General features: G+C 37.3%; 4 protein-coding genes across 4 annotated transcripts; 3 read left to right on the top strand and 1 right to left on the bottom strand.

Moving 5' to 3' along the window:
- Positions 1–5712: 5712 nt before the first annotated feature.
- Positions 5713–6282, top strand: LOC116200499. The gene has a single exon (XM_031531349.1). The coding sequence runs from the start codon at positions 5713–5715 to the stop codon at positions 6280–6282; it is 570 nt and encodes a 189-aa protein (XP_031387209.1).
- Positions 6283–11279: 4997 nt separating this feature from the next.
- LOC116200498 (eggshell protein 2A-like) lies at positions 11280–14119 on the bottom strand. Its single transcript, XM_031531348.1, has 4 exons — positions 14053–14119; positions 13865–14000; positions 11627–11806; positions 11280–11415 (listed from the first exon to the last, which is right to left on the bottom strand). Exons 1-4 carry the CDS (start codon positions 14117–14119, stop codon positions 11280–11282), a joined length of 519 nt encoding a protein of 172 aa, XP_031387208.1.
- Positions 14120–16185: 2066 nt separating this feature from the next.
- On the top strand, positions 16186–16484 carry LOC116198690 (putative glycine-rich cell wall structural protein 1). Its single transcript, XM_031528916.1, has one exon. It carries the CDS (start codon positions 16186–16188, stop codon positions 16435–16437), a length of 252 nt encoding a protein of 83 aa, XP_031384776.1. The 3' UTR covers positions 16438–16484.
- An 860-nt stretch (positions 16485–17344) lies between these two features.
- Positions 17345–18071, top strand: LOC116200497 (F-box/kelch-repeat protein At1g80440-like). Its single transcript, XM_031531347.1, has 3 exons — positions 17345–17476; positions 17559–17655; positions 17773–18071. The coding sequence occupies exons 1-3, from the start codon at positions 17345–17347 to the stop codon at positions 18069–18071; spliced, it is 528 nt and encodes a 175-aa protein (XP_031387207.1).
- The last annotated feature ends 1032 nt before the right edge of the window (positions 18072–19103 follow it).

The raw sequence follows: 19103 nt of genomic DNA, 5'->3' as shown, positions 1-19103 counted from the left end.
ATTATATTGGTTTCTAGCTCTTTATAGTTAGCGGGTCAATATTTTGTTTTTATAATATTGGTTTTTGGCTCTTTATAGTTATCGGGTCAATATTCTCTATCCTTGAAACCTTCATTGGACGATCCCGTGTTTGATCTCATTCTATTGTTGCTGGGTCTCGTGGTAGGTTCGTCGAGGCTCGCATCATTTGGTATTAGAGCTTTGGCTCCAATCCAGGTTTCACCTATTCTATTTCATTCTTGTTTTTGTTCTTGTCCTAGGGTTCGGCAAATCGTTGAATGACTTTTTGTTGCTTCGGAAAGGTCTGAAAAAAAAAATTCGTCCAAAAAAAAAAGAGAAAAAAGCAAAAGAGAGAAAAAAACAGTTGGACAAAAAAAAAGGAAAGAAAAAAATAAATAAAGAAGGGAAAGAGCAATTGTTGGCAAAATCTTGACTTTTGGGGAGAAAGAAGCTTCCTTAGATATCATTAATATTTAAGCAAAGTTGGAGATTCCAAAAGTTTCCTTCGTTTCCTTTCATATCTGCTATTATCCTTGAGTTACCTTCCTTTATATATTCTTGATTACTTTGGTAGACCATTGGCATATAAGTTGTAGTTCGGAAATCTTGGTATGTTTGGTTTCAGAGTTAAAGTAACTTTGATTTTGATTGTGGAAAATGACAAATGATTGTGTAGTGTGTTGAGTTAAAGTTAAAGTTAAAATTTTTGACTTATGAAATGTGTATTTTTGTTATGTAGTGTGTTGAGTTAAAGTTAAAATTAAAATTTTTGTGATTTTAACTGCGAAACCAAACGAAACTTAATATTGTTTCCTTTCAATTGAATATTTTCCTGTCACATTCCTTTCTTATCTCTTAGAATCATTCATTCCTTCCATTTCGATATTCTCCATAAATCTCAGTGGTTTCGTTAACTTCATTTACAACATTATTTCCTTACTTATCTAGGTTGGCTCCTAAATTTGACTCAACTTTTGAAATCAATGATTATAAGTGTTTTGGGCTGATCAAGTGATTTTACTCTTGTGATTGAATCAACAGCGTGTTTGGATTTTAAAATTTTTTTAACTCAACTCAACTCAACTTCACTCATCTTCAATTCAACAGCACAATTATTACTTAATCATTACTTTATCTAAACTATTCAACTTTTTCACATTTTTCTCATAATTCAACAACACAATCATTACTTAATTATTACTTTATCTCAACTATTCATTACTTTTTCACACTTTTTCTTATAATTCAACAATACAATCATTACAAACTAATTAAAACAAAAACTCAACTCTAAATCCAAACACATTCGTTTCTAAAGAACTTTGAGGAGAAAATTAGAGTGAAAAGAGGCAAGAATGGAAAGCGTATAAGGGGGAAAAAAACCATTGAACTGAGCGAAATACGAGTATTGAGTGACAATAATTTGAGGCCAAACACGTGATGAGTAGTTGTGAGGTCCATCTCTATTTTCTAACGTTTCACTTGCAGATTTCATCATGCCACAAGAAAGAAGTGGAAATGATGAGAATAATGGAGGAGTAGATTACAACATGATGAACCGAGATATGCAACGATAATTTGAGCGCATGAATGTGGTTTTTAATGAGATTCGGGATCGGTTGGATAGGCGAGATGAGCAGTTTGAACAATCACTGGGAGCGCCTTCGCCACAGACCAGCGTCAGCCTATTCTTCCAATTGATATGGTGGATGTTGATAATGGTTCAATGCCTTCACTCAGAGAAAAAGAGGCTGCTGGGCATTCCATCAATAGCGAAGCTTTAGTTGTTTTGCGAGCTCTCCACGTTCCAGCAAAAGAAGATATTGATGTGTTCCAAAGAAAGAACATATTCTACACTCGATGCCATGTGAAAAACTGAGTGTGTGCTCTGATTATTGATGGAAGCAATTGTGTGAATGTGGCAAGCACATTTATGGTGAATAAATTGGGCTTGCGTACCCAAAGGCATCCGAAGCCTTATAAGCTCCAATGGCTGAATGAAAGTGACGAGATGAAAGTAACCAAGCAAGCACTAGTCTCATTCAAAATTGGAAGGTACACTGATGAACGTTTATGTGATGTAGTTCCCATGCAAGCAAGCCATTTACTACTTGGTAGGCCTTGGAAATTTGACCAGCGAGCTACACATGATGACTACAAGAATCAGTATAGCTTCAAGAATGATGGTCAAAAGGTTACACTTGTATCTCTGCCATCTCATCAAGTGTATGAGGAGCAATTTCAAATCAAGCGGTCCATTGGCGAGAAAAGTGAGGTAGATGCTGAGATACAAAGAAAAAGAGAGAGAGAGAGAGAGCAAATGAGAGAAGAAAATGGCAAGAAGAGAGACGAAGAAAATTGTGAGAGTGAAAAGAAAGAGAGCTTAGTCTTAGATGAGAGGAAACACATAAATGAGAGGAAAGAATTAGTTGAGAGAAACGAGAAAAAAAATAAATTTCTATGCAAAAGAAAGAGAGATCAAGAGCGTGTTTAAGGAAAATAGGCCAATAATCTTGTTATATAACAAAGAGGCCTATCTCTTTATTGCCCCCTATTACAACATCTTTCTTGCAGGAATTCAAGAATGTCTTTCTCGAGCAAATGTCCCCAGAGCAGTCACCAATCAAGTCGGTTGTCATAGGTGAGTACCAAGTGAGTTCGACTCTTAACGTTTCTAATCTTTCTCCTTTTGATGTTGGTGCAAATTCGAGGACAAATCCTTTTGAAGAGAGGGAGAATTATATGATCCAGTTAGAGGACCCTTCGCACGGGCATGAGGAAGGATCCCAGGATGACAGGATCGGACATGAAGTCGAGCTTTAGGACAAGCATGTGCCAGTTGGACCAAATACAAGGGTACGAGCCAAGCGAATCCAACAAGCCATTTAAATGTTGTCATTGCATGTCCATGGAGGATAAGTCAAGCTCTTGGGTGAGCTGCATGTGGAACAAGAAGCCACGACCGTTCATATCCTAGAAGTCTATCTAGAAGATGATCTTAGTTCAAATGACTGAATTTTGGCTATTTGCTTAGAGAGTTAATTAGTTGCTTTCAATAAGTTGGGCCTATTTCATTTTAGGCTAGTTACCCTTATGATATATTTTAGTCAAATTCATTAGCCCATTAGGGTTATCAACTAGTATCTCTTTATAAATAAGCATGTGGCCTCCATAGAAAAAGATAGATCGATTTTTATTCAACTTTGTGAGAGAGATTTTCTCTGAGCTGCTCTTTAGCAACTTTGCGGATATTACAAGTGTGATGACTTGTGATTCCTGACATTTATAATATTGATTTCTAGCTCTTTATAGTTAGCAGGTCAATATTCCGTTTTTATAATATTGGTTTGTGGCTCTTTATAGTCATTAGGTCAATATTCCCTATCCTTAAAACATTCATTGGACGATCCCGAGTTTGATCTCATTCTATTGTTTTTTGGTCTTTCAGCAGGTTCGACGAGGTTCGCGTCAACTTCACTGTATGGACAGTTTATATATATATATAATAGATAAAAGGAGTCGAGGGGGCGACCGACGTAGCAATCCCCACAGGACATAGTCATATGGGCCCGATCCCCACCGCAAAGATTTGATTTGAGCCACAGCTACATCAAGATCCAATATCTTGGGCTCGTCAGTCGACCCTAATGAGGTATCAAAAGAGCACCATCCATCCACAAGTCTATATTCAGAATACTACTACCACAAATAGATTCGACAACAAGTAGAGGGACCTTCCCCCTTATTTGCTCCCAAGACTCCAACTAAGCTAATGTTTCGAACGCTAGCACGTTAATAACTAACTTACACATCATTGGTGTAAAACTTATATTTTTTTATTAATAGATTAATAAATTTATTCTTCATAAAGTTATTTATTTAATATTTTGATATTATATCTATATATCATGTACATTAATGCATGAGAATGAAAAATCAACTGTAAACTCTCAAAATTGCCAAATGCTTATGGGCAAATTTTGTAATATGAATGGAGGGCTCTCATTGCACAATATTGAGAGCCTACTTTGAATGCTCATGATAGATGAATACTTCTTTTATTTCATATTATAGGATAAATAAAATCATCAGAAAGGATTTGTGGCATTTTTGTACGGGAAGAACAAAATTTACTCGTTCAGCACATTTCTATTTATATGAAATATTGAACTAAAAGTTTTAAAGTTACGTTTGTTACGATAAAATAGAAAGGAGTGAATATCTTACCTTTTAGCTTCGCACCATTTACTTGTTATAATTAGTTGGAAATAGCATTTCATTTTGATATTCTTTTTTCTTCAACTTCCTCCATAACAGTAAATCTAATTATTCCTAAACAAATCTATATATAACTTTTATATGTATTGTGTATATAAATTCTAATACTTATCCGTCTTTGGCAGTTAATCAAGCTGACGGAGTACGGCGGTGGTTCATCCTGCTACGCAACGTAGCTAGCACGCAGTATATATCTTCACCTTGAAATTGTCGGGAACATGTAAGAATTAACACACACACGTATATGTAAATATAAAGCGACAACACATCTAGAAGATATGACTTTTTGCATGAGCGATCGTGGCACAATTGTTATATTACTGTAGATCATGATTAGAACTAAATATCTGATTTGTTACCCTTACAACAACATTCATGTTATAGATACAGTGTTAACCTTTACCTTCTTATTGTATACTCCGAAATCTCGACCTCGCAACTGTTTGTTGGAGAATAATAGTACATATACCGAGGTGTGAGTTCAATGAACAAATTATAATGGGACCAAAATTGCCTATGAAACAATAGAAATAAGACAATTTAAAGAAGCATTTGGGCAGGTGATTCGACACCTCCTCCCAATAGGAAGAGTCTTGGGTTTGAATTGTGTATATTGAAAAAAGTTTATGATTTGGAGAGATTTACTCGGTGAACCCACCCAATTCAAAACTGAATTAGCCGATGATGACCTATTATTAATTGTGCGCTTCCAAAGATCAAGTGTACCGATTGAAATAGGAGATATTTACGGTTCAACCTAAAAAAAGAAAGAAGTGGATTTTGGGGGTACTTAACAGACTTGAGTCGACTATAGACAAGCCAACTCGACATACTTGAGAAATGGAGCATGATACAATGACACATGTTCTTATAAAAAATCAAAAGGTTTTATGATCGGTTTATCGTAATAGGGATTTCTCATACTCCTTTATTTAGCTTTATAATTCTCCCTCATCGAACCCATTAGTCTTTCTTGTAATTGAGGGGGAGAGAGGGGGAAAAAAGAAGAAGAAGAAGAAGAAGAAGAAGACGAAGACGCAGCATAGTCAATGGACGTCAGTTTGCTCTATGGACCGGATCGGCCGACCTTCAGACCGGTTCCGAAAGAGACCGTGCGGGACCAATTCGATCGGGTCCTCCACGCGGGAATTGACAGACACAAAGAAAGAAACATCATACGAAGAAGTTTCGCTCCCCATTTCCGCCCCAACCGGCCTGACAGCCTAACGCGGGACCTCTGTGGAGTCAATATCGCAACAACTTCCCCCCAAACTTCGCAGAAATTCTACGACTTTTCCTCAGTTTCATTGACTTCAACTTCTCCCTTATATATATACAAAACCCATTCCCACGCCCACCCAATAATCAGTCCCCTAAAACATTATTCCCAAATCCACACGCTCGCTCTACTTTCACACTGAAAACATACCACAAATGGGCAATTACATCTCTTGTGCTTGCACTTTCATCCCGCAGCCTTCCTTTATAGACCGAAGGAGGTTGAGGGCGTTGCGGGTCGTGTTTCCCGGTGGGGAGATCCGTCAGTTCCGTGAGCCAGTCAGTGCCGCTGAGCTCATGCTCGACTGCCCGGGTTTCTTCCTGGCCAACTCCCGGTCCCTCCACGTGGGGCGGCGGTTCAGCCCTCTCGGGGCCGACGAGGAGCTCGAGCTCGGCAACGTCTATATCATGTTCCCCATGAAGAGGGCCAACTCCGTCATCATGGCCGTGGACATGGCCGCGGTCTTCATGGCTTCGAGCTCGGTCTCGAAGAAGATCACCGGCGCCAGGGTTGGGGCCTTGCCGGATGAGGCAAATTCGAAAGAGGGTAAAGTGGCAGAAGCCGCCTGCAGTGCTCGTGAGCCTGTAAGAGAGGACGAGGCAGAGGGTGTTTTGGCGGTGGCAGCGCCGGAGTTCGGGTATAGGTTAGCCGTGTGCAGATCGAAGAAGCCTTCGTTGGAGACAATCAAAGAGGAGCCGCCTGTACGCGGTCGTTCAAGATGTTGAATACGGATGTAAATTATTATTTCAGCCTTGCTTTTCTGATTGGGGGGCAGCTAGGAAAGACAATTGTGGATATGTGTATTACTTAGGCTTAATTAATTTTCATTTCTCTTTATCAATTTTATTCTCTCTTTTTTCCGTTGTTTTTTCAGTTAAGGAAATCAATAGTTAAATCAAAACATCAGTTTTCGACCATGTCGACCAGTACAGAACGAACAAGTCTTGGGATGGAAATCCCCGTAATATCTTGTAAAAGGAACAATTAGCCACCTCCAACGATAGATCATAATAATTATTGTACTCCGGTTCTAGCTTCGAGAATGGGCATCTCTTTTGCGTATTCTATTATGCCTCCAGAGAAACTCTTTGTCCCATTGGAGAATTCCGAATTAATATTTATATTTATACATATATAGATTTTGTGTATACACTATTTTGCGTATGTATATAGATTTTGTATATATACACATGTATATATCATTAATATCAAATCGGATATTGTGATCTAGCTTCGAGAATCCCCATCTCTTTTGTCTATACTATCATGCCTAAATAGAAACTCTTGGTCGCATTGGAGAATTTCGAATTAATATATTTATACATACACACACACGTGTATGTATATAGATAGATTTTGTGTTTATACTATTATGCACATTAAGTTTTGCATGGCAAGGAAAAAGGAAGAAGCATATATATATATATATGTATGTATGTATGTATGTATGTATGCACATTTTCTTCTCGTTTTTCTCGTGTTCTGGTCGACGAGGAGCCATGAGGTTTGACTGATCACGGGCCTCACTCTGTTAATTCTAAGGTGTTAAGAAAAGTCAAACGCGCACCTGCTCTATAATAATATATATTAGTCTTCGACTTTTGGGACTTACAAGTTGGTTATTTAACTATGATGGCCCCCGCCTTTCTTTTTCCGAGGGGCAACTAGTCCCAGCCAGGCATTCCGAACACGACATATTCTAATCATATGGGGTGCCTTTGATAAATTAAAAGATCATATTGCCGGGATCACGTAATTTTGATGTTATTTCCTCATTACTAGTAGCTTTATCGTATAAAAATGGCATTAAATTTTACAAATAAAAGCATCGCATTAATTTTAGGTACCGAAGCAAAAAGGCCCGCTTAAAATATTAAAGGGTTTTGTGTTAAGATAAGGGTGCCCTATCGATGTTTATAACTAAACTAAAGAGTTGGACTTTGAATTAAAGGGAGAAACGATATCAAATTGAGGCTAAAAATTGAATACTCGTATTATCCACAAAGAAATAAAAATAAAAATGGAAAATCGTCATCTCACCAAATTGTCTGTTTTATTTTTTAAAAAAATCATCATCCATTTGGCTTTTTTTTTTTTTCATTTTACTTCATTTCTTACTTTTCGTTTTAGATGAAATAATCTCTCTCATATCTATCTGAACGCCGGTATTTGGATGAAACATAGCTCTTCGTGCAGTTATTATCATGCGTAAATGTATCCCATTCACAATGTCATACCTATTGAATATCATACCTATCGATAGGGAAAGGAAATTAAACTAATCAAAACTTCTTTATTAAAGCAAATGGGAGACTGCGAAATGTTTAGCGTAAATTTTTTATTTAGATATATAAACTTCCTTGAGACATTTCCGGAGTACGCACTTCATTACATTTCCATAGAACGGGCTCTTATATATACATTTATTTGGCCCCACCCTTGCCGCTCCCGTGAAGTTCCGAAAAATATCCCTGTGGATTGGCCTCAAAGCCGCCTCTTGATATGTAGGATGCTCCGCCACTTTCCGGGGCAACCATCATCCCCGAGCCTCCTCCCTTACTGGCTCCGCCCACTGCCGCCTCCTTTTGTGAACCGCTGCCACCACTGGCACCGCTGCCGCCGCCCTTCCCGCCTCCTCCACCGCCTTTGCCTCCGCCACTGCCTCCACCACCCTTACCACCCATTTTCGTCTTCAACTGCTACTGTAACCTGATTGGCTCTCTGAGATTTAGAGAAGAGGATGAAGCGTGCAGAGTTAGCATGAAGGCATATGGTATTTATAGAATGTTAAATCTCTGGGTCTGGGGTTCTCGTATTGCATGATGGAGATGAGATGAAATTAATTGTTTTCTTGAATGGTCCTCGCAAATGATTCTTAGACTGAAGGAAAAATTGATAAGCAATTGACTAAATGGAATCATTTTACATCTACTCATGCATTCATTAATGCTTTCTTACTCAGTTTATGGCTCAATTAGTTCATTATCCAAGTTCCAAGCACGCGTGGTGGGGATAATTTCATCGTGTATTTTTTTTTTTTTGCTTTTTACCCGAAACGTCACTGGTTGTCTTTTAGAAACAAAAATGGTGAACTTAACGGATAGTCAATTGCATATATTAAAGCTACTGCAAGTATATATGGCTATATGCTAATAAGGAACTTCGTAATTACATGAGAATATTATGTTTAAAGAGTTCTGCTTGTAAAAGCGCCAGCCTTCAATCCGGCAGTGGAAATAACTACATCTCATTACGATCTCAAAATTAATAGATTAGAGAGAAGAAGGGGACCGAACCAAGAGTTTGCGGGTTCAATCCTCAACAGTGGGACTTCCGATATCCCTTTCTATCATTTTCTTTATTAGAGCATTAAACTCATGGACTTCCCCAATAATTTAAAAAATAACAAATTAGATTGCCGGATAATTTGAAATTATATATGTCCGAGCAGCGGCAGATTGATCCGAGCATCAATTGGTGCAATAACAATGTATTATTGACATATTAAAGATAATAAATCCTGAAATAATAACTGGTTTATATTAATATATCAAAAGAGTAAAAGCCAGTATGATAACTTCACATTTTGAAATATTGTTAAAAATGGAAAAAAAAAATTGTTTTCATAGTGCTCTGTATGATTTCATATTTTGAGATGTTTATAAATAAATTATATATTAATCATCTCATTTTCAATATCGTCAAAAACATACACCCATTACAGAAAAACGGGCCTAACCTGACGTTTTTGGCCCGACACAAAGCAAAACGTTGGGAAAAATTGGCTGGAAACGTCGGGATAGACTACCTTGTAGCCAATATTTTGAAAAATATTGGCCTTTGTTAACCCTATGCCAACATTTCTAAGTTTAACCGACGCAAAAAAAAAAATGTCGCCTTTTGTTTAGCCTATCCCGACGTTTTTGGAACTTTTCCCAACTTTTCAAACGCTGGCCTTTGTCATGGATATTGTTAAAGTCTGACAACAGATTATCATTTTGTCACTGGATGCTGTCAAAAGTATTATCAAAGTACAAAAATATAAGAAAAAACACATTGTCACCTTATTATACATTATCATTGGTATCCGTGACTCGTAGTGGAAAGGGTAACGTGTTATTTCCTTGTGAAAATATGTTATCGTACAACACATGATATTATTGAGGATGATGTTGATAAAATAAATCTTTGAGATATAGTTTACATTGGTCTTCAATAGTTATTGATGGACCCAAATTCATAGTTGTTCTTTATTGAAAGACATATTTACTTACGAAGAATGTTTCAAATAAAATTTTAATATATTATATTGAGGAAACTATATGGCTTCAAGCCTTTTATAAGATCACAATTTCGGCTATTGGAGTTCAAGCTCTGATAGACCCATTTAAGAAAACATTGTTGTACAAACTCACGGTGGCTCTTTAACTTATCAAAAAACAATTTACCATCTTATTAAGAAAAAAAATGTGGTGCAATGTTTTGAAAAAATATTTCATAATAATGAATTTTCTAACATTTGTAATTACCTTCTTTATCTTTCATATGATTACTTGACATATGTCTGCTCTGACCGAGATAATTCAAGATATAACTCAACATGTCAATGCAATTTAATGTTTAATTGCATGAAAGAAAATAATTATTTTCACATGAATTTGGAAAGTATGAAGCTAATCGAAACCCAATTGTCAATGACGAAATTGAATTGCAAGAGACTTGTTTCTGTCAAGCTTGACTAGATCAAACCCAATGTTAACATACACCATGGTAATTGGCCGCATTTCAATCATACAACAACTTTTGAATTCCTCATGGTATAAATTTCCATGAAACCCAAAAAAAAAAAAAAACAACTCTAATAAGCATAACGGCATATTACATAGCTTCGATAGACCTCAATATTGTAGTGTAATAACCTTAGATAAGGGTTGGTCAAAATTTACAATGAGAGCAATGCTTTGCTGCTTGTCGAACCAATCTCAACCCCTAAAATTAAAGTTGCATATTAGATCTCTTGTTTTGGATATTTCTCATTTTCTTTCTCATTTTTCGAATTGGAATTGTTCTTGGATTTCAATGAACGATAATCTTCATGCCCACGACTTGAACCGCTTTGTTTTCATGTCAAATTTTGATGTCCTCTATATGTATAGAGGTTATCCTTATAATTCGAACTCTTAGTCGCTTATTAATCCATGAACCTATCGAATTAATTACTTCTAACTAGCACATATTCAAACAAATATTAGTTAACGTTATGTTACTAAAATTAAACCTCAACGAGAACTTCAAGAAAAATAAGCCGATGTTAAATTTTTTAGGTATAGTACTGCGTTATAATGGTCTTGGGCAATACATTGCCACCTTACATAATTTGTTGCCACTGGTATTCGAACATCATAATAGACGAGGCAACAGGTTGTCTCCTTGGAGGACAACAAATTATCACTTGAGAACGACATGGGCCGACGTTTAAAACTTTGGACCAAGGCTGTTTGGAATGACATTTCATGAAACTTCAACTAGCTGACATCTCATAAAGGTCGGCCACTGTCATAAAAAAAGAAAAAAGAGTAGGGTTTGATTGGGAAAGATCCCGCTCAACCAATGAAATTTTAAAACCCAAAAATTTACCTCATCCTTTCTTCTTATTAATTGACCTCTCCCTCATGCACGTTGCTTCCCTTCTTCCTCTTTTTCCCCCTCCTCATATGTACTTCTAGTCTCCTCCCCCATAAAGATCCCCACTTCCCCCTCCTCTCAGATCCCACAATGTCGGCACCCACCCACTCGGCCTCTCCCATTCTTGCCTCCACCATCGCAATGCCCTTATTGGGGCTTCTGCCGAAGCCACTCTAGAAGGGGAATTGACAATCCAAAGCCATTGTACCAAGAGAAGAAGAAGAAGTCGACCTATAGTTGGGGGTAGTGTTCAGACTGTGGCACCTGCAAAACATCATCTTCAACATCTATAACAAGACGGCCCTCAACATCTTCTACTTCCCGTGGTTCCCCGTGACATTCTAGCTCCTCTTCGGGTTCGTCTAGATGACTCTGCTATGGTACCTAAAGCTGCAACCCTGCCCAAGGTCTCCAAGCCCGTCTTCCTCGCCTTTCTCGGCGCCAACCTCTTCCACACAGTTAGCTACATCTCCACATGCATCTCCTTCTCCAAGGTCTCTATCTCCTTCATTCACGTCATTAAGTCCACCGCAGAGAGCCGAGGAGAGCCACGCACTTGTTGTTCTTCGGTTGAGACCAGGAGGAGGCGAGAGGTCCGATCGAGAAAATTGTATTGTACTCAATTTTCTCAATTTTCGATATCATGTACTTATGTCCTTATATGTGTTCAAGTGAATATGAGCTCATTTTTATTATGTTGCCTCTATTGATAATAAGTTTATATCGATTTGTAGGGTGATTCTTTGAATGATTTGGCAATTTTCGCGATTTTTAGGGTATGACAACTTATTGTTAAAAAGTTGACAACCTACTGTCAGTGATAAACGGTATGACAACCTGTTGTTAAAAAGTTGACAACTTGTTGTCAATGCTAACATTTATCACTGACAATAGGTTCTCAATTTATTGACAATAAGATATCATCTTTTTGACCAAAAAAGATTTGGGCCGACGATTTTCGCGTTGGCCTAGGCATGATTTTGGGGCTGTAATCAGCGTCGCCCTAGGTATGGTCAAAGCAGGGTTTTGGCCGACGTTTGGGAAATGTTGACCTAGACATAAGTTTTGGCCAACGTTTGGGAAACGTCCGCCTAAGATGGTTTTTGCCGATGTTTTTAAAAAACGTCGGGATGCCTTTGCCAACGGAGTCTACGGCGACGTTTTTCAAAACGTCAAAGGAAACGTCGACGGTGTCTAGGCCGACATTTGTAGCGTCGGGAAAAGCCCAAAAAAATATCGGCCAAAACCTCTTTTTTTTTTGTAGTGACCTTGTCTGCAAAGGGAAGTAAAATAATTAAAATCACGTGATCTGCCGTTAACAAAACATTTCAACTTCAAAACTTAAAATCATGTGATATGATATTTTTCCCAAATCAAGTCAATTCGTCATTTTTTAAAAAAATTTAAGTGAGATTCGGGACTAAATTAAAGAATTGTAGATTTAAGGTAGATCCCATGGATAATTATATTATTTGTTGATCCTAACTAACGTTAATTATCAACTCGGCTGCAAATCTATCATTCCATTATATATATATATATATATGGGGCATTTAATTATCTTTCCGTTTGATTTGTCGCCGAGTATGGATAAAGTATTGAGCAGACTCAAAGAAATGACCAGAAAATTAAGATAACAGCACATTTATAAATTGTAGTTTCTATATATAAGAATTTCAGATATGTGCAGAGATTTCGGATTACATCTGCTATTGGTTGATACGTACTAAACCCATAATATCAAGTGCAATTAATGTTTTCTAATATTAGCTACAGAAAATTAGTAAAGCATAATATAGATATGGGCCTAAAACGGGAATTAAAATTATATTGGGACGGCCCAAGGCCCTTAAAGCCCAATACATGGGACAAGCCCATGGAGCTTTTACTATAGATAGTTCCTCCACCAATTAAATACCAATCGGGGTTAACTGAAGATTAACTAATAATAAACGAAGGCTCTCTGTCCCGACTCGAGGAGCGGTTCCGCTGCATAACCACCCTCAACGCCACCACGACCACCACACCCTGACCACCATTGACCCTCGGACTTATCACTCGGTGCTCTCGTTGAGAGCTGAACCGAACGAGAAATTCTTGGCACTTACAATTTGGTTACTTTCGGACAAACTAAAATACAATTTTGTGTGGAAATCTTTAAAGTAATAAACACATTATTAATCTATTTAGGCAAAATAAGCGAGACATTTAACTATTAATTTAAATAAATATATGTATTTTAAGATACTTCTATGTAATTAATTTATAAAATAAAAAATAATAGAATTATCATTAAATATGAAAAATAAATATATAGCTGAACCATATCTCCTAATTTAACCAAAGATTTCTCTCTTGATACATTACGTTCCAGCTTCCTATGTTCGTGCATAATTTTTTGCCATTGGCACATGAAATATGCTTAACTCACGCAGTTAGCATTTACCTAATATGTGCACCATTCATGATATCATATCCATCAATAGAGAAGAGCAATAAGACTAATTGAAACTTCATACACCAAAAAAGGCAGTTGGAAATTAAATATATAATACTAGAACTCTTATTTGGTAGAACTTCCATTTCCATGAGATATTTTTGCCGTACTTCTTTACAATTTACTTAGCCCCACCCTTCACGCTCTCGTAAAGCCCCAAGAAGTAACCCTGTGGGTTACTCTCGAATGCGTCCCTTGATATGTAAGACAATCCACCATTGCCCGAGCCTCCCTTGCCGCTGCCTCCATGGCCGCTGCCACCTTTGCCGAAGGAGCCACCACCACTACCACTGCCTCACAGTCCCACCACAACCTTTCCCAGTCCCACAACCACCATTGCCCTTGCCGCCGCCACTGCCTCCACTGCCCTTGCCACCCATTTTCCTCTTGCACAGCTAGTATATGCATTTGTATTTGCAGGAGTTAAGGGATGGGATTTGCAGAAATATAGAAGGGAATGGTATTTATAGATAATTGGATGGAAAATCTCCTACAGTATTGCACTGTGCAATCAAATAGTATATATTAATTGTTGTCTTTATTAATGGAGTGTTCCTCCCCTCGTGAAATGATTCTCGGAATGAATTTTGATAAGCACCATTGACTAATAAGTTGAATTATTTTACTTCTATGCATGCATTCATCAATGTTTTCTTAACTGAATATTATGTGTTATTTAATATTCCAACTTCCAAGCATGCGTGGGGGATAAACTTCATTGTGTTCCCAGTCATAATTTCAACAATTGTCATTAAGAAACAAACAGATAGTTGACTGATAGGAAAGTTATAAGTATAGTTAGTTGCTAATAAGAAAGTCGGTAATTGCAGAAGAATATTATTTTCAAAATATCCTGCTTTTGTAAAAGCATTCGCGATTTATTGGGAAATGTTAATAAGTGTACTTTATTATGATTTCAGGATAATAGACTAGGGAGGTTCTGTTAACACCAAATTAATGTACATGAATTCTATATTATGTATGTTCGATAAATATTCACCCAAAAAAAATTATGTTTGAGAAATTGACGCATATAATTTTGACAATGTCATCTACAGGAATATTATCCAGTTATGTCCTTAACTGGGGCTGAAGCTCGCGGAATTGAATCGATGGTCTCGGATTGGAGAAGAAGAAAATTGGGGTCTGAATTCAAAAGAATGAGAATTCAACAATTAAAGATCGGGAATACCACTCTTCATCTTGAAGACAAAAGGCCTATGGATGAAGAGACGAAGATAAATAAGAAAATCTGAAATTAACTGTGAAAATTATTAATCTTCTTAATTAAAAATTTATCTTTCAAAATGAAAAATGACAATATATATATATATGTTATATGAAAATAAATTCGTGCAATACATGAATTAGAACATGAGTACTTATTATAAATGTACGTTTGTTAGTTATCTCAATTATGATCAACATTTTACTATATGTGAAATTTATACGTCCATAAAGGTGGCAAGTTTATGATTCTTCTGATACAACCTTTGCCATTTTCTTCTGATACCATGCCAATAATATTGACCCAATTGGATCAGTATATCTCATATATAAAGTCGAGAAAGATACAACAACGGTGTCCCAATACATGGTGAGCTATACAAGGTAAGAGTATTTTTGAGATACCAAAATATATTCTAATAGATTGATTATTCAAGACACTATTTTTTAATTAATATACCTGTTTTTTTTTTCGGCGAACTAATATACCTGCTCATTAGTCCACAAATTGTGGCCTTGCATGCAAATCCTACTTGTTTCTCTAATTAGATTAGATAAAAATGACAAATTTAGTTGGATTTATCATTCCTCATTTGATGCTTCTACATGTAATTATGGTTTCCTTAATACTATTTTAGACCACTCTAATATATTAATTTCAAAATCTTGATTAGACTAATATATTAATCATTACCATTTTCCATTTACGAATGCTAAAAAAAAAAAGAATAACCGAACTCTTAAAAAATCATGTTCTTCTTTGATTACAATTTTTATCGTAGTTTTATTATTTGCAACCAATTGTCCGTTAGTTCAGTGCAGAAGTAAATCTATTTTGTGTTTTTATTTCTTAAGCACAAGAAAGTTATCCCCACACGCGTGCCTCGGACCTCAACTAATTAATTGAGACATAAATCTCAGTAAAAAGACATTAATGAAAGCATGTGTAGACGTGAATGACTCAACTTAGTCAATAGTATTTATGAAAACATCAATTTTTCTCCGACCGAAAAAGAAAAAAACATCAATGTTTTAGTCACTCAAGAACCAATTAACGAGGGGAGGAACACTCCAATGTTCGAGACAATAATTTAATTTTATCTCATGGTGAAATTACATTTTGAGATTTCCCATAAAACGAAACAATCTATAAATATCAGTTGGTCTCTTAGGCCCTCTTCATTACCTGACAGCAAATAATTAGCTCTTCGGTTGAAACATGGGTGGTAAGGGCAGCGGCGGAGGTAAGGGTGGAGAAGCTGGTGGGAAAGGAGGCGGAGGCGGTGGCGGTGGTGGGTCCTCAAAGGGTGGCGGAGGTGGTGGTGGCGGCAGCGGCAAGGGAGATCCTGGAATGATGGTAGCCCCTGGGAGCGGCGGGGCCGCTCACATTTCACGGGATGCTTTTGAGAGCAACCCACAAGCATATATTTCAGGCCTTCATGAGAGCGAGAAGGGAAGGGCAGCTAAATAAATATGACCCTAACCTTGCTTTAGAAATGTCCCTGCCTACAAAGTAGGGTGCAATATGTCATGGAAGTTTTATTAAATAAAAGTTCTAGTATTATATATTTTGTTGGTTCGTGTTTCATTGATCTATATGAAGGTTGGATTAGTACATTCAAGCCCTCTTTGCTATCCCGATATCTATATATGATATTGGAAATGGTATACCAATTTAAGTGCGTAATATTTTACTACATGAAACATTTTATTTTTCGATCAAATGGCAATTGGAATAATATTTTCAGAAATAGATCTAAAATTTATTCACAAGACAGCAAGAGAAGGAACAAAAAAAAAAAAAAAGATCATGGCGCGCGGTTCTGTTCTGAGTTATAAAGAATTCGACAAAAAGTAAGTATTTTTTTTCCCTAAGGAAGAAAGTTTTTTTTTTATTCTAAATTTCTCGTTTATGTAATATAATCCTTGTAATTGACATGAGCTTTCTTTATTATTATTGTTTATTTTTTTCTTGGGTCATAGATTTGGGCTTCTTTAGATCTGCCACTGAGACCTCCATATTTTTCATGTCAAACCGATGAAGGAATGCTTTAATACTTGCCACTGTAACAGGCGTGATCTAATACCATGCATGGTACAGACAATGTATATATGCATAACTCATTGGACTTCAAGATTCAAATAACATATCCATTTGAATTTGCTCTTAACTCTTACATAATTAATAATTAGAATCAATTATTAATTAGAATCACTACATGAAATGATCAATTTTATGTACAGGTTTACAGAATCAATATCATGTCATTTGAAAGTCATTCTATTCTCTTCCCTATGTGGCCTTCTCAAGTTGAGTAGGCGGCACTGATTCCACAAATCCAAATCAACAGGCTGTCTCCGACGAAACCAAGTGAGTCATGGAGTTGATTCTAGGACTGCCTCATGATATAGCCAGTGAATGCTTGATCCGCTATCCTTATCAGCAGTTCGCTCTCGCTGCTTCAGTTTGCAAGGGATGGAAGATCGAGATAGAGTCGCCTGAATATCTGGTTCGCCGACAAGCTGCGGGCCATAACCAAATGCTGAATATAAAAGAGACCTGACGTTTGTTTGTTTACGAGCCACTCTCAGGACGGGGCTCCACTCTCCCACCTATTCCTGACTTTCCCAAATGGGCTGCCGTTAGATTTCGAATTGACTGCTGTTGGATCGGAGCTTGTAGTCTTGGGTTGTCATGTCCGGAATTCTGTCCACATATACAATTGTGTCGTCAAAGTGGCGGTGTGGGGCCGAAATGCCACGTAAATTACGCGTATCTTTCTGTTACGCGTCTGATGGTGAGTAGATGTTATACGTGGCCGGGAGATTCCCCTGTGGGCCGGGGGCATCTTCAAGTCTGCCATGGCTTATGATGTAAAGACTGATAAGTGGATTAGGATGTCTGACGTGGTGAAGGGACGCAAAAATTTTGAGGGAGCCTTTGAATCAGGCAGATTCCATGTCATTGGAGGGTGCAATGCCCCTTTTGAAGACGAAGAGGACAATCTCGAGAGCGAGGAGATATTCAATCCTGTTGCATGCTGTTGGAACCTCGTTCAAGAGAATGGTTTAGTATTGGCCCGGACACTGCAACAAATTGTGTAGGCGGAAACAACACGGATGGATCCTTATACATGTGCACGGTTGGGGAAGCGGGTGGCTAAGTGCTTATTGCTCGAGCGGACATTTCTGCATAGCTAGGAGTCGCGAAGCTACCGTTTAACAATTTCAGAGCCGAAGTCCCGGTGAGGTGGCATGAAAGCTGATGATGATTCGGACGGAGTACTACGACTGGACTGATAGACAATACTTGATCAAGGGAAGCAATGAGGCTTATATACCTCTTAGCACATATTCATGGACTCAAATAGATAAACATAAAATTCCTGAATAGGGCGTCCGCGTGTTTGGTTCCTTCTTGGAGATTTAGTGTCCACAAAATTGCTACGAGCAATTTATTAGTCGATGAAATAAGTAGTAATCATTCTTATTTATATAGTGCGTACCCCATAGTAATTCCTGTACCTTTTTTTTAATAAGTAGTAATTCCTAGACTAATCCACAAGAACTCGGATCCCACTTCATACTGCTTTTTTTAAAAAAAAATATTTTGTTAAGTCTTGTAAAATGTCACGTGATGTACGTGCAAAATTAGCTAAGGCGGCTTCACGACATATACGACTAAACACCGATGGTGAACTAAGTTATGCAAGACTCTGTAAAGAGTTTATTTGAGAGTTTCTTTTCTTCACGTCAGTCCACTTGAAATCATAAAAGAATCGTATATAATAGAAGAACGAAGAAAATGAATGAAGCTCGATCATAACCAAAGTCATATATCCAGTACAAAGAAATAAAATAAAATAAACCCATAAAGACACAGCAAAGGAACAACACGATGATAGCAAACGGATCGGACGGAGTCATGCAGCGGCATGGCTGGTTTCACAACCTGCGAATAATTTCTCTCACTGATTAGGCCAGTCACATGGAAAGCGTGCTTCTTGTCCATATGCCAGGCATAAAAAACCGGCTTATAATGTAACGCGTCGAAAAGTTTCACTATTCAAAGTGGGACTTACTCTTATCCTTATTTCTTTAAGGTTACAATAAAATTAAAATCATTAGTCTTATCCT

This window comes from Punica granatum, chromosome 3 (genome assembly GCF_007655135.1).
Source record: "Punica granatum isolate Tunisia-2019 chromosome 3, ASM765513v2, whole genome shotgun sequence".
NCBI classification, from domain to species: Eukaryota; Viridiplantae; Streptophyta; class Magnoliopsida; order Myrtales; family Lythraceae; genus Punica; species Punica granatum.
Note: the sequence above shows the minus strand (reverse complement) of the source record. Positions and strands in the feature narration are given on the sequence as shown.

Coding starts and splice junctions, on each gene's coding strand:
- LOC116200499 (XM_031531349.1), top strand. CDS start 5,713: ATGGGCAATTACATCTCTTGTGCTTGCACTTTCATCCCGCAGCCTTCC.
- LOC116200498 (XM_031531348.1), bottom strand. CDS start 14,119: ATGGGTGGCAAGGGCAGTGGAGGCAGTGGCGGCGGCAAGGGCAATGGT. Junction 11,807..13,864: donor AGCGTGAAGGGTGGGGCTAA/GTAAATTGTAAA, acceptor TCTCAACCGAAG/AACAACAAGTGCGTGGCTCT. Junction 11,416..11,626: donor GGGCAGGGTTGCAGCTTTAG/GTACCATAGCAG, acceptor TTCCCCTTCTAG/AGTGGCTTCGGCAGAAGCCC.
- LOC116198690 (XM_031528916.1), top strand. CDS start 16,186: ATGGGTGGTAAGGGCAGCGGCGGAGGTAAGGGTGGAGAAGCTGGTGGG.
- LOC116200497 (XM_031531347.1), top strand. CDS start 17,345: ATGGAGTTGATTCTAGGACTGCCTCATGATATAGCCAGTGAATGCTTG. Junction 17,477..17,558: donor TAGAGTCGCCTGAATATCTG/GTTCGCCGACAA, acceptor AGCCACTCTCAG/GACGGGGCTCCACTCTCCCA. Junction 17,656..17,772: donor ATCGGAGCTTGTAGTCTTGG/GTTGTCATGTCC, acceptor GATGGTGAGTAG/ATGTTATACGTGGCCGGGAG.